The sequence below is a fragment of the Nerophis ophidion genome, linkage group LG06 (assembly GCF_033978795.1).
Source record: "Nerophis ophidion isolate RoL-2023_Sa linkage group LG06, RoL_Noph_v1.0, whole genome shotgun sequence".
NCBI classification, from domain to species: domain Eukaryota; kingdom Metazoa; phylum Chordata; class Actinopteri; order Syngnathiformes; family Syngnathidae; genus Nerophis; species Nerophis ophidion.
In genome coordinates, this window is record NC_084616.1 from 7327711 (window position 1) to 7344526 (window position 16816).

The 16816-nt window shown below is 37.1% G+C and overlaps 1 protein-coding gene across 2 annotated transcripts in view; it reads left to right on the forward strand.

Annotated features, from left to right (window-relative positions):
• Positions 1-11853, forward strand: part of commd7 (COMM domain containing 7) — a 15821-nt gene extending 3968 nt beyond the window's left edge. Inside the window, exons 7-10 of one of the 2 annotated variants that reach the window (XM_061902548.1) lie at positions 4824-4873; positions 8425-8473; positions 8603-8641; positions 11341-11853. In XM_061902548.1, the coding sequence (XP_061758532.1) occupies positions 4824-4873; positions 8425-8473; positions 8603-8613 (110 nt within the window). In that variant the 3' untranslated portion in view covers positions 8614-8641; positions 11341-11853. The remainder of the gene's footprint in view (positions 1-4823; positions 4874-8424; positions 8474-8602; positions 8642-11340) is intronic. The other variant, XM_061902547.1, reaches the window with a different exon arrangement.
• Positions 11854-16816: the final 4963 nt, after the last annotated feature.

A 16816-nucleotide genomic window follows, 5' to 3' on the forward strand; every position in this document is an offset into this window, starting at 1 on the left:
CTAAAAGTCCATCCATCCATCCATCATCTTCCGCTTATCCGAGGTCGGGTCGCGGGGGCAGCAGCCTAAGCAGGGAAGCCCGGACTTCCCTATCTCCAGCCACTTCGTCTAGCTCTTCCCGGGGGATCCCAAGGCGTTCCCAGGCCAGCCGGGAGACATAGTCTTCCCAACGTGTCCTGGGTCTTCCCCGTGGCCTCCTACCAGCTGGACGTGCCCTAAACACATCCCTAGAGAGGCGTTCGGGTGGCATCCTGACCGGTTGCCCGAACCACCTCATCTGGCTCCTCTCGATGTGAAGGAGCAGCGGCTTTACTTTGAGTTCCTCCCGGATGGCAGAGCTTCTCACCCTATCTCTAAGGGAGAGACCCAAACTCATTTCGGCCGCTTGTACCCGTGATCTTATCCTTTCGGTCATGACCCAAAGCTCATGACCATAGGTGAGGATGGGAACGTAGATCGGCCGGTAAATTGAGAGCTTTGCCTTCCGGCTCAGCTCCTTCTTCACCACAACGGATCGATACAACGTCCGCATTACTGAAGACGCCGCACCGATCCGCCTGTCGATCTCACGATCCACTCTTCCCCCACTCGTGAACAAGACTCCTAGGTACTTGAACTCCTCCACTTGGGGCAGGGTCTCCTCCCCAACCCGGAGATGGCACTCCACCCTTTTCCGCGCGAGAACCATGGACTCGGACTTGGAGGTGCTGATTCTCATTCCGGTCGCTTCACACTCGGCTGCGAACCGATCCAGTGAGAGCTGAAGATCCCGGTCAGATGAAGCCATCAGGACCACATCATCTGCAAAAAGCAGAGACCTAATCCCGTGGCCACCAAACCGGAACCCCTCAACGCCTTGACTGCGCCTAGAAATTCTGTCCATAAAAGTTATGAACAGAATCGGTGACAAAGGAGTCCAACCCTCACTGGAAACGTGTCCGACTTACTGCCGGCAATGCGGACCAAGCTCTGGCACTGATCATACAGGGAGTGGACCGCCACAATAAGACAGTCCGATACCCCATACTCTCTGAGCACTCCCCACAGGACTTCCCGAGGGACACGGTCCAATGCCTTCTCCAAGTCCACAAAGCACATGTAGACTGGTTGGGCAAACTCCCATGCACCCTCAAGAACCCTGCCGAGAGTATAGAGCTGGTCCACAGTTCCACGACCAGGACGAAAACCACACTGTTCCTCCTGAATCCGAGGTTGGACTATCCGGCGTAGCCTCCTCTCCAGTACACCTGAATAAACCTTACCGGGAAGGCTGAGGAGTGTGATCCCACCATAGTTGGAACACACCCTCCGGTCCCCCTTCTTAAAGAGAGGGACCACCACCCCGGTCTGCCAGTCCAGAGGTACCGCCCCCGATGTCCACGCGATGCTGCAGTGGACTAAAAGTCACAGAGATCCATTTGCCCCCCCCCACTCATAAAGGTGTTAAATATACATTATTTTCTTCTTTTCTTACTTTCAATGCTTTCTTTTTTCCCCTTTTTGTCATAGGAAACTTCAGTCTTTTTATGGCATACACACAAAATATGCAATGATTTCGCCAGTAAATATTTCAGAGTGAAATACTAGATGGGAAATAATCCTAGCCTTGAATAGCTCAATCATTTATACCAGGGGTAGGGAACCTATGGCTCTAGAGCCAGATGTGGCTCTTTTGATGACTGTATCTGGCGCTCAGATAAATCTGAGCTGACATTGCTTAACACGATAAATAATGAAAAATTCCGCTGGTAATCACATTTTTAAAAATAATGTTCAAATTATGAACTATTCTTATGCATTTTAATCCAACCACCCGTTTTCTATCGCACTTGTCCAAGATGTCGCATTAATGGTAAGAAGTATTGTATTGTAGCCTTAGCTGGGTATTGTAGGGACGGCGTGGCGCAGTGGGAGAGTGGCCGTGCGCAACCCGAGGGTCCCTGGTTCAATCCCCACCTAGTACCAACCTCGTCACGTCCGTTGTGTCCTGAGCAAGACACTTCACCCTTGCTCCTGATGGGTGCTGGTTAGCGCCTTGCATGGCAGCTCCCTCCATCAGTGTGTGAATGTGTGTGTGAATGGGTGAATGTGGAAGTAGTGTCAAAGCGCTTTGAGTACCTTGAAGGTAGAAAAGCGCTATACAAGTACAACCCATTTATCATTTATTTATAATTGGTTAACTTTATAATAACAATCTTATTATAAAGAATAAGAGACTTATTATACTCTAAAAATGTTGGTCTTACTTAAAAATGCACGCATGTGTTAAAAAATATATGGCTCTCACGGAAATACATTTTGCAATATTTGGCTTTCATGGCTCTCTCAGCCAAAAAGGCTCCCGACCCCTGATTTATACCAACGTTGATTTAGATCAGGGGTGTCCAAAGTGCGGCCCGCAGCTAATCGTTTACCGGCCCGGCACACAGTCTGCAAAAATTGCAAAATTTATAGTATTGCTAAAATAAAAATAAAATAAAACAATGAAAAAAGTGGAATGAGGTGAAATCTAATGAGAAAAAGTGGCAATGTTGACACAAAGCTGCCATGCAGGCAGTTTTTTCCCCTTTTGTCATTATTTTCTTTTTTTTTTCCATTGCTCCAAAAAAAAAAAGAACAAAAAAATATATGTTATAATGAATTATTACTTAAAAATGATCACTTTAAAATGTTTTAGGTGGAAAAAAATATTGCATATGTTGTGTGGTTGCCATATAAAAACATCAAAGTTTTGACAAAAGAGCATAAAACAAACAAAATAATAGTTCAAACCTAAAATCGACAGAAATTTAAGTGTTAAAAGTAAAAAAAAAAACTGATAAAAAATGCATCACTTTATGAGTGGGGAACCTTTCGGATCTCAAATATATTTAGTGGGATTTTATTTTACTTTTCACTGTGATTACTCAAAAATATGAAATAATTAAAATCAATGGTGTCCTGCATTATTGATCTTTGAGGGCTTTAATTGCTGAATGAAGGAACTCTCCTGAAGGAATCAATAAAGTACTATCTATCCATCTAAATACTGCATATTTCAGTTTTACCATAAAAAACAAAGTTGTCTTTGACAGAAAAGGCATAAAACCTTATTTGTTTTACTTTATATCAACCGCAAGTTGATATAGAGATTTACTGTAAGCATTAAATAAAAAATAAAAATAATAATTTGACTTATTTAGAACATTTTAGTGAGTGAGACCCTCTATGCTCCCCAGGAGACGTAAGGATTAAAAAAAAAAAAAAAATCCATATATTTTGTTATGGTTTGAAAATGAAAAATATCAAAATGGCCGCCGCATGTGCGGCCCTCTGTGGAAAAAGTTTGGACACCCCTGATTTAGATGTACTATTATTTGTTGAGCAATGACAGTTTTAAAGGGAAAAACAACCTGCATGGGATCTTTTGTGTTGTTACAGTCAACTTAGCTACTTTCTCTCCTTACATTTAACCTGCATGCTCTTTTATTCCATGTTTTTTTTGTTTTTTTTTAAATGATATTTTTAGCGCTGCGGGCTGCACTTTGGACCCCCGTGCGCTAATGACTTGTTTACGTCTCATTGTTCATTGGCTGAAATACAGCTAGGATCCCGTTAAGCTGTTGTCGAGCTAATTGACAGCTCAGCCGTGCGTGTTAATGAGTAATGTGTGGGTTATTTCAATCCTAAACAGTCCTGCTAAAACGCAGCATGAGACACACTTTGATGCCTCTCAGCAGGTGGCCTTTATTTGGAAATTCCCCCACTTTTCCCACCTGATGAAAGTCTCCCTACAATAAGGCTCATAGTCCAGATACTTCATGGCAAGAAAGCAGCCTTCTGCTCATCTTTTGCGCCCTCTGGTGGCCAGAAAGTCAATGCAAGCTGTAACTTTCTTATTGCCAACAAAATGCTTTCACATTTGTTTTATCCATCCATTTTCTACCGCGTATTCCCTTTTTGGGGGGCGCTGGCGCCTATCTCAACTACAATCGGGCGGAAGGCATGGTACACCCTGGACAAGTCGCCACCTCATCGCAGCATTTGTTTTTAGATAGATAGATAGATAGATAGTACTTTATTTATTCTGTCAGTAGAGTTCCTTCAGGAAAATTAAAATTTTCAGCACAATCCCATTCAAGATCAGACAAACATTACAGGGAGACAGAACAGGATTGCTGACGGGTCTGCCGGCTTCCAGCGCCCCTTACAAAAAAAGATGACATATAGGTTTACAAGGGGGGGGGGGAATAGAAGATTAAAATAAAATAAAAAAATCGGTGTTAGCCTGGGCCCTGGAGAGGGGGTGCAGACTGAGGGCAAGGGAAAAAAACAACAACTCATAGCCATAGTACACATCCCTCTTACATGTGTGTAAGAGGGAAACATCAAACATCAAAGAACACATAGGACATTAAAGACATTAAAGCAGCAGATACAAGCAGACACTTCTACATACAGCTATGAATAAAAAGTCAAATAAACATATCCACTGTGGTGGCCTCTGCGGTGTTCCACGCCATCGTCCGCTGGGGTGGAGGCAGCATGGCCAGAGACAGGAGCAGACCCAACAAAGCAACCAAGACAGCCGACTCCACTCTCGGCCAGTGTCCAGTCCGCATGGATGAGTTTTAGTTTGGTTTATTTGGAAAATTTCACGCATTTGAAAGGAAAAAAAAAAAAAGTGCAATGAACGTAAAAAAAACCCCATCCTTTTTAATACAACTTATTGAAATGGGAATGTTCTAGGTTGGCAAATGTAATGCTTCGTGTAAAAAGTCTGTATGTTTAAACATAAGAGCTCTATTAAAAATGATCACAAGTTGTTGTTTTACATGTCACAGTGACTGTCGGCTCCAGTGAGATCCACAAGGTCAGCAACATCTTCCTGCAGGTACGCACACACCTGGGCCGCCTTTAAGTCACATGACTGCAACACCTGATTGTTAGTCTCGCGTCAGACACATAAGAGTGAGAAAGGGGACATGCGTACCACGCAGTAACACAGACTTCCACTAGGGGCACTGTCCACAAGTCAATGTAAGAACTGAATTGGTTCTTGAAAAGGGTTCGTGAATGAAAAAGTTTGTATCGTAAAGAAAATTTCTCCCTAGCCTGGACAAAAGGTTTGTACACTTAGAAGACGATATAAATTACTGTACGTCAAACAGAAATAACAAGGAAGTATGAATCAAATGTGTCTTTATTAACGAGCCAAAACAACAACGACGAGCTGAACTGTGCTGTATGCGCTGCTCTGCCAACAAGCGTGCGCACACAGAAGTCCCTTTGGTGCTCTCACAAATGATCAGAAATCACACAAAAACTCAACTTTGACAACCATGGGCAAATGAGGAGCTTGATGTACAGCTTAAGTTGTTCAACAGTCTCCTGCCTCATATTTTAGCCTTCACACATTTTCGATGTCTGGACTACAGTACCAACACTATTTTACTATGAAGCTACGCTGTTGTAACACCTGGCTTGGCATTGTCTTGCTGAAATAAGCAGGGGCGTCCATGATAACAACATATGTTGCTCCAAAAGCTGTATGTACCTTTCAGCATGAATGGTGCCTTCACAAATGTGTAAGTTAGCCATGCCTTGGCCACTAATACACCCCCATACCATCACACATGCTGCCTACAACACTTTCACCCTAGAACAATCACTAATACACCCCCATACCATCACACATGCTGCCTAGAACACTTTCACCCTTCAACAATCACTAATACACCCCCATACCATCACGCATGCTGCCTACAACACTTTCACCCTAGAACAATCACTAATACACCCCCATACCATCACACATGCTGCCTAGAACACTTTCACCCTTCAACAATCACTAATACACCCCCATACCATCACGCATGCTGCCTACAACACTTTCACCCTAGAACAATCACTAATACACCCCCATACCATCACACATGCTGCCTAGAACACTTTCACCCTACAACAATCACTAATACACCCCCATACCATCACACATGCTGCCTAGGACACTTTCACCCTAGAACAATCACTAATACACCCCCATACCATCACACATGCTGCCTAGAACACTTTCACCCTAGCACAATCACTAATACACCCCCATACCATCACACATGCTGACTAGAACACTTTCACCCTAGAACAATCACTAATACACCCCCATACCATCACACATGCTGCCTAGAACACTTTCACCCTAGAACAATCACTAATACACCCCCATACCATCACACATGCTGCCTAGAACACTTTCACCCTAGCACAATCACTAATACACCCCCATACCATCACACATGCTGCCTACAACACGTTCACCCTAGAACAATCACTAATACACCCCCATACCATCACACATGCTGCCTAGAACACTTTCACCCTAGAACAATCACTAATACACCCCCATACCATCACACATGCTGCCTACAACACTTTCACCCTAGTACAATCACTAATACACCCCCATACCATCACACATGCTGCCTAGAACACTTTCACCCTACAACAATCACTAATACACCCCCATACCATCACACATGCTGCCTACAACACGTTCACCCTAGAACAATCACTAATACACCCCCATACCATCACACATGCTGCCTAGAACACTTTCACCCTAGCACAATCACTAATACACCCCCATACCATCACACATGCTGCCTACAACACTTTCACCCTAGAACAATCACTAATACACCCCCATACCATCACACATGCTGCCTAGAACACTTTCACCCTAAAACAATCACTAATACACCCCCATACCATCACACATGCTGCCTAGAACACTTTCACCCTAGAACAATCCCCATTGTTCTTTTCCTCTTTGGTCCACAGTTTCCAAAAACAATTTGAAATGTGGACTCCTCAGACCACAGAACACTTTTCCACTTTGCATCAGTCCATCTTAGATGAGCTCGGGCCCAGTGAAGCGTTTCTGGGTGTTGTTGATAAATGGCTGTGGCTGTGTAGAATTTTAACTTGCACTTACGGATTTAGCGACCAACTGTACTTACTGACAGTGGTTTTCTGAAGTGTCCCTTAGCCTATGTGGTTATATCCTTTACACACTGATGTCACTTTTTGATGCAGGGATCCAAGGTGTGTAATATCATGGCTTACATGCAGTGATTTCTCCAGATTGTCTGAAACTTTTGACGATATTACGGAGCGTAGATGGTGAAATCCCTAAATTCCTTGCAATAGCTGCTTGAGAATTGTTGTTCTTCAACAATTTGCTCAGGCATTTGTTGACAAAGTGGTGACCCTCGCCCCGTCCTTGTTTGTGAATGAGTGAGCATTTCATGGAAGCTGCTTTTATAGCCAATCATGGCACCCACCTGTTCCCAATTAGCCTGTTCACCTGTGCTATGTTCCAAATATGTGTTTGATTAACTTTTTCAGTATTTTTTTTCACTCTAGAACAGTCCCCACGGTTCTTTTCCTCTTTGGTCCACAGTTTCCAAAAACAATTTGAAACGTGGACTCCTCAGACCACAGAACACTTTTCCACTTTGCATCAGTCCATCTTAGATGAGCTCGGGCCCAGTGAAGCGTTTCTGGGTGTTGTTGATAAATGGCTGTGACTGTGTAGAATTTTAACTTGCACTCACGGATTTAGCGACCAACTGTAGTTACTGACAGTGGTTTTCTGAAGTGTTCCTTAGCCCATGTGGTTATATCCTTTACACACTGATGTCACTTTTTGATGCAGGGATCCAAGGTGTGTAATATCATGGCTTACGTGCAGTGATTTCTCCACATTCTCTGAACCTTTTGATGGTATTACGGAGTGTAGATGGTGAAATCCCTAAATTCCTTGCAATAGCTGCTTGAGAAATGTTGTTCTTCAACAATTTGCTCAGGCATTTGTTGACAAAGTGGTGACCCTCGCCCCGTCCTTGTTTGTGAAAGAGTGAGCATTTCATGGAAGCTGCTTTTATAGCCAATCGTGGCACCCACCTGTTCCCAATTAGCCTGTTCACCTGTGGCATGTTCCAAATAAGTCTTTGATGAGCGTTCCTCAACCTTCTCACTCTTTTTTGCCACTTGTGCCAGCTTTTTTGAAACATGTTGCAGCCATCTAATTCCAAATGAGCTAATATTTGCAAAAACTAAGAAAGTTTGTCATTGTGAACAGTAAATATCTTGTCTTTGCAGTCTATTCAATTGAATATAAGTTGAAAAGGATTTGTTGTATTCTCTTTTTATTTAGCATTTACACAACCTGACAACTTCACTGCTGTTGTAATTGGGACGGTGATTTCTGCATGTGTATTCTTCAAAAATGTCCTTAATTTTGACTTGAGTCGACAAGCAAACGTCTATCCTCACAAACAAAAAACTGATTTGAGCGAGAATTGTGATCCATCTGGTGGAGGGACTAGGATTATTTAGAGTAGTCAGTGTACAACATGTTGAACACATGTCTGCTGCTTCCAGCTGAAACTGGTGGTCCGCAAGGGGAGCTCCACAGAGAACATCTACATGGGTGAGTGGCCTTCCTACTGGAGATGTACATGTATGTATACGTGTTCATTACATACATTCTGTGCTACATCATTCACAATCCTTATGTGACACAAGAACACCTATGTTTTTCTTTTTTTATGCATTCTAGTTCGTAAATAAAAGTCAGCTAATAATGGCGTCAATGGAAGTAAGTCAATGTTGCTTATAAAGTGTTGTCATTATATTGTATGTGTTGTATACACACTGTAAGTACACATCATTATATGTGTTGTATACACACTGTAAGTACACATCATTATATGTGTTGTATACACGCTGTAAGTACACATCATTATATGTGTTGTATACACACTGTAAGTACACATCATTATATGTGTTGTATACACACTGTAAGTACACATCATTATATGTGTTGTATACACGCTGTAAGTACACATCATTATATGTGTTGTATACACGCTGTAAGTACACATCATTATATGTGTTGTATACACACTAAGTACACATCATTATATGTGTTGTATACACACTGTAAGTACACATCATTATATGTGTTGTATACACACCGTAAGTACACATCATTATATGTGTTGTATACACACTGTAAGTACACATCATTATATGTGTTGTATACACACTGTAAGTACACATCATTATATGTGTTGTATACACACTGTAAGTACACATCATTATATACTGTATGTGTTGTATACACACTGTAAGTACACATAATTTAATGTGTTGTATACACACTGTAAGTACACATCATTATATGTGTTGTATACACACTGTAAGTACACATCATTATATGTGTTGTATACACACTAAGTACACATCATTATATACTGTATGTGTTGTATACACACTCTAAGTACACATCATTATATTGTGTGTGTTGTATACACACTGTAAGTACACATTATATTGTATGTGTTGTATACACACTGTAAGTACACATTATATTGTATGTGTTGTATACACACTGTAAGTACACATCATTATATTGTATGTGTTGTATACACACTGTAAGTACACATCATTATATTGTATGTGTTGTATACACACTGTAAGTACACATCATTATATTGACCCCTTTGTACTCATTGGAAGTATATGACATTAGATTAATCAAAACCTTGGCTTTTCCATCAACAACAACAACAACAACAGACTTCATGAGAGACAACAAACATAATAAAGTCAACACTTACTGTACAAAGTCTGCTCTCACTGTGTTGATGGGATGTTGATATTTTCTGCTTTTGAAGAAGAATTACAGTCTTTTCCTGTATTTCTTGAGTAGCAACTTGTGTACACATCCTTCTAGTGTGCAGGTGAAGGCAGTGCTTTATGTCTCAGTGGAGCTGCTGATGTCAACATAGCAGCACAAGCTACTCAGCTCTCTCTAACTAATGATAATTTGCGGTTTTTGTTGCTTTTATGGATGCAAATAGAGGAGCTCCAATTGGCTCAAGTGTTAGCTGACTTTTATTTAGGTTTTTTTATGAGTTAAAATGAAAAAAAAAAAAGACATATGTGTTCTGGTCTATCTTAAGGATTGTAAAGTATGGTCAGCGTTATTTAAAAAGTGCAGTTGTGTGGTGGGTGTGCATTGTGGGTAATATTATATTTGAAAATATAATCTGACTATAAGGACATTTGAAAAGTAGAGAACATGTGGGTAATGTTGAGTGTGAATGTATGCATTGTGTGTTATATTGTGAGATACAGGAATATCTACACATATATACAGTACAGGCCAAAAGTACCTTCTCCTCATTCAATGTCTTCTCTTTATGTTCATGACTATTTACATTGTAGATAGTCACATCAAAACTATGAACGTGGAGTTATGTACTTAACAAAAAAAGTGAAAACATGCTTTGTATTCTGGTTCCTTCAAAATAGCCACCCTTTGCTCCGATGACTGCTTTGCACACTCTTGGCATTCTCTCCATGAGCTTCAAGAGGTAGTCACCTGAGATGCTTTTCACTTCGCAGGTGTCACAGTTTGGATGTGATTATCTACAATGTCAATAATCATGGACATTAAAACAAGGCATTGAAATGAGAAATTGTGTCCAAGATTTTGGCCTGTACTGCATATATGTTTATATGTACTGTATATATGTATATATACATGTGTGTGTGTGTATATGTGTATGTATGTATATGTATGTTTGTATGTACAGTATATATATATATATTTATGAATGTATATATGTGCATATATGTATATATAGGTATATATGTATATACATATATTTGTGTATATATGTATGTATGTATATATATATATATATATCCTTATTTTATATTATATATTTATTAAAAATATTTATATATACATATTTACATATATATATACATATATCTGTGTATATTTAGGTATATAAATATATATAGATACACATTTAAATATACATAAATGTGTATGAATGCATATATATATATACATATGTATGAATGTATATATGTACATATATATGTATACTTATTTTATATGATATATTTATATATTTAAATCTTTCTATATACATATTTACATACATACAGATATCTGTGTATATTTAGGTATATAAATATATATACATATTTATATATGTATGTATATATATATATATATATATATATATATATATATATATACTTATTTTATATGATATATTTAAATCTTTCTATTTACATATATACACATATATATATCTGTGTATATTTAGGTATATAAATATATATGCATATTTAAATATATATGTGTGTATATATATATATATATACACATGCACACATATAACATTTAAAATAAGAAAGAAAATGAATATAAAAATATTATATATTTATATTAATGCTTTAATGGATTTAAATGTATGTTTTTCTTTTCTACAGAGCTGACACTACCTCAGTTTTATAACTTTCTCCACGAGATGGAACGAGCCAAAGCCAGCATGGATTGTTTCAGCTGAGTGTGTGTGTGTGTGTGTGTGTGTGTGTGTGTGTGTGTGTGTGTGTGTGTGTGTGTGTGTGTGTGATTCTATTTAGTTTCCTTCCATTTTTCCATTTTTTCAACTGTGGCACATTTCAATTGAAACAAAGACAAGTTGGACAACTTGAGCGTGTCAGAAGGAACAGATGATGTTATGAGTTAGCTCATGGCCTCTTGTCACCAAAAACTGACAAAAAATAACAAAGAATTAGAACACAGTGCTAATGTCTATCTTAAGTTGAACATTTTAACTCAAGTTCTCATTACAAAACCATGTACAACTGTAAAATAGTCTGGAACCATCATACACACTTTTAATAAATGGACACGCAAACGTCAACATTCCTGTCACACAAGTGTAAAAAGAAGTAAAGTGCTGTATTGGAGAATGACAATAAAGACAAAGATTGCAGGAAGTGAAGGACTTGTGTCACTACTTGATGGCGAGCAGAAGACACCATCCATGCACGCACCAAGACATCTTTAGTGCAATAATAATGTCATTAATTAAAGCTGCAAGCAGCGATGGACAGGACCGACTTTTACTGGTGTTTCCTGCTTTTACCCAAACAACATATCTTTACCTGCACATGACCTACCTTCTCTGTATCCTGGTGTCAAACTGGTGCCTCCTTCTTTCACCCAGTCAACATATCTTTACCTACCTTCTCTGTATCCTGGTGTTAAACTGGTGCCTCCTTCTTTCACCCAGTCAACATATCTTTACCTGCACGTTACCTACCTTCTCTGTATCCTGGTGTCAAACTGGTGCCTCCTTCTTTCACCCAGTCAACATATCTTTACCTGCACATTACCTACCTTCTCTGTATCCTGGTGTCAAACTGGTGCCCCCTTCTTTCACCCGGTCAACATATCTTTACCTGCACATTACCTACCTTCTCTGTATCCTGGAGTCAAACTGGTGCCTCCTTCTTTCACCCAGTCAACATATCTTTACCTGCACATTACCTACCTTCTCTGTATCCTGGTGTTAAACTGGTGCCTCCTTCTTTCACCCAGTCAACATATCTTTACCTGCACATTACCTACCTTCTCTGTATCCTGGAGTCAAACTGGTGCCTCCTTCTTTCACCCAGTCAACATATCTTTACCTGCACGTTACCTACCTTCTCTGTATCCTGGTGTCAAACTGGTGCCTCCTTCTTTCACCCAGTCAACATATCTTTACCTGCACGTTACCTACCTTCTCTGTATCCTGGTGTCAAACTGGTGCCTCCTTCTTTCACCCAGTCAACATATCTTTACCTGCACGTTACCTACCTTCTCTGTATCCTGGTGTCAAACTGGTGCCTCCTTCTTTCACCCAGTCAACATATCTTTACCTGCACATTACCTACCTTCTCTGTATCCTGGTGTCAAACCGGTGCCTCTTTCTATCACCCAGTCAACATATCTTTACCCGCACAGTACCTACCTTCTCTGTATTGTGTAGTCACGCTGGTGCTTCCTGCTTTTAAGCGGTCATCACGAGATGGCAGCAGCAGCGCAGCTGTTCTTTGAAGGCTCGTAAAATCAAAACAGCAGCAGTTAGAAAAACTCTTTGCGCAACTTTTAATCTGAAGGGTTCAATTTCTTTCCTGTGGGAGTTTGAAGCCGACACGACAAACGCGCTCAGAGGAGATAATGTTTGAAAAAAGGTGACGGGTTTTTACAAAACTTTTGTTTTGAAGGGGTGATTGCCAACTTCTTGTTGATTTTTGCTGAATGATGGCAATTAATGAAATGTAGGTCTAAGTGAGACCTACATAGAGGTTTTTGTTTCATGTGTCTACGACATTCCTACAGGAAGTTACAAGCAGTTTTGTCTGTGTTTTCTTCCTGGGAGCAGTTTTTTCTGTGTTTTATTCCTAGGGGGCGCTGGAGCGCCATTTTAAGTTTTGGGGTTTGTTTGTTTTTATTAGATCGCAATTTTCGCCAGTCCTGATGTGTGTGTCCAGTTTGTTGAGTTTTGAAGCATTTTAAGGGGGTCAAATTACAGCTCAAAGAGGCAAAAATGACATTTTTAGGAAACTTTTGTTTTGAAGGGGTGTCTGCCAACTTAGTGTTGATTTTTGCTGAATGAGCTCAGTGTATAAAATGTAGGCCTAAGTCAGACCTACATAGAGGTTTTTGTTTCATGTCTCTACGACATTCCTAACGGAAGTTACAAGCAGTTTTGTCTGTGTTTTTTCCTAGGGGGCGCTAGAGCGCAATTTTGAGCTTTGGGTTTTGGTTTTTGATTAGATGGCAATTTTCGCCAGTCCTGATGTGTGTGTAAAATTTGGTGAGTTTTGAAGCATGTTAAAGGGGTCAAATGACAGCTCAAAGAGGTGGCGGTATAATAATAATAAAAGCTTAGAAATACAATAGGGTCCTCTGTCCCAAAGGGACATTCAGTCCCTCACAAGATGACACACAAATGTAAACAAACAGGACTTAAGAATACAGGATTTATTTGGAATCCCTGCGGAAATCTGAATGAAATCAAGCTTCTTTTTTTTTTGCTATTTTATTGACATCAATTCACAATACTGATCATTGAAAGGTCTACTTGTTGTTATTAGGCTGCAGTCAGGGCCTTGTTTACAACTATCATTTATCTTGTTTACAACTATCATTTATCTTGTTTACAACTATCATTTATCTTGTTTACAACTATCATTTATCTTGTTTACAACCATCATTGATCTTGTTTACAACTATCATGTATCTTGTTTACAAATATCATATATCTTGTTTACAACTATCATTTATCTTGTTTACAAATATCATATATCTTGTTTACAACTATCATTTATTTTGTTTACAACTATAATTTACAACAATGTTGTTTACAACTATCATTTATCTTGTTTACAACTATAATTTACAACAATGTTGTTTACAAATATCATTTATCTTGTTTACAACTATAATTTACAACAATGTTGTTTACAACTATCATTTATCTTGTTTACAACTATCATTTACAACAATGTTGTTTACAACAATCATTTATCTTGTTTGCTAATATCATTTATCTTGTTTACAACTATAATTTACAACAATGTTGTTTACAACTATCATTTATCTTGTTTACAACTATCATTTACAACAATTTTGTTTACAACTATTATTTATCTTGTTTACAACTATTATTTATCTTGTTTACAACTGTCATTTATCTTGTTTACAACTATCTATCTTGTTTAAAACTATCATTTACAACAATTTTGTTTACAACTATTATTTATCTTGTTTACAACTATCATTTATCTTGTTTACAACCATCATTGATCTTGTTTACAACTATCATGTATCTTGTTTACAAATATCATATATCTTGTTTACAACTATCATTTATCTTGTTTACAAATATCATATATCTCGTTTACAACTATCATTTATCTTGTTTACAAATATCATATATCTTGTTTACAACTATCATTTATTTTGTTTACAACTATCATTTACAACAATGTTGTTTACAACAATCATTTATCTTGTTTACAAATATCATGTATCTTGTTTACAACTATCATTTATCTTGTTTACAACTATAATTTACAACAACGTTGTTTACAACTATCATTTATCTTGTTTACAACTATCTATCTTGTTTACAACTATCATTTACAACAATTTTGTTTACAACTATCATTTATCTTGTTTACAACCGTCATTTATCTTGTTTACAACTATCAATTATCTTGTTTACAACTATTATTTACAACAATCTTGTTTACAACCATCATTTATCTTGTTTACAAATATCATATATCTTGTTTACAACTATCATTTATCTTGTTTACAAATATCATTTACAACAATGTTGTTTACAACTATCATTTATCTTGTTTACAAATATCATGTATCTTGTTTACAACCATCATTTATCTTGTTTACAACTATCATTTATCTTGTTTACAAATATCATGTATCTTGTTTACAACTATTATTTACAACAATCTTGTTTACAACTATCATTTATCTTGTTTACAACTATCATTTTTTTTTTTTTACAACTATCATTTACAACAATGTTGTTTACAACGATCATTTATCTTGTTTACAACTATTATTTACAACAATCTTGTTTACAACCATCATTTATCTTGTTTACAAATATCATTTATCTTGTTTACAACTATCATGTATGTTGTTTACAAATATCATATATCTTGTTTACAACTATCATTTATCTTGTTTACAAATATCATATATCTTGTTTACAACTATCATTTATCTTGTTTACAACTATCATGTATGTTGTTTACAAATATCATATATCTTGTTTACAACTATCATTTATCTTGTTTACAAATATCATGTATCTTGTTTACAACTATCATTTATCTTGTTTACAACTATAATTTACAACAATGTTGTTTACAACTATCATATATCTTGTTTACAACTATCATTTATTTTGTTTACAACTATCATTTATCTTGTTTACAAATATAATGTATCTTGTTTACAACTATCATTTATCTTGTTTACAAATATCATATATCTTGTTTACAACTATCATTTATTTTTTTTACAACTATCATTTACAACAATGTTGTTTACAACGATCATTTATCTTGTTTACAACTATTATTTACAACAATCTTGTTTACAACCATCATTTATCTTGTTTACAAATATCATTTATCTTGTTTACAACTATCATGTATGTTGTTTACAAATATCATATATCTTGTTTACAACTATCATTTATCTTGTTTACAAATATCATATATCTTGTTTACAACTATCATTTATCTTGTTTACAACTATCATGTATGTTGTTTACAAATATCATATATCTTGTTTACAACTATCATTTATCTTGTTTACAAATATCATGTATCTTGTTTACAACTATCATTTATCTTGTTTACAACTATAATTTACAACAATGTTGTTTACAACTATCATATATCTTGTTTACAACTATCATTTATTTTGTTTACAACTATCATTTATCTTGTTTACAAATATAATGTATCTTGTTTACAACTATCATTTATCTTGTTTACAAATATCATATATCTTGTTTACAACTATCATTTATTTTGTTTACAACTATCATTTACAACAATGTTGTTTACAACTATAATTTATCTTGTTTACAACTATCTATCTTGTTTACAACTATCATTTACAACAATGTTGTTTACAACTATAATTTATCTTGTTTACAACTATCTATCTTGTTTACAACTATTATTTACAACAATCTTGTTTACAACCATCATTTATCTTGTTTACAAATATCATATATCTTGTTTACAACTATCATTTATCTTGTTTACAAATATCATATATCTTGTTTACAATTATCATTTATTTTGTTTACAAATATCATATATCTTGTTTACAACTATGATTCACAACAATGTTGTTTACAAC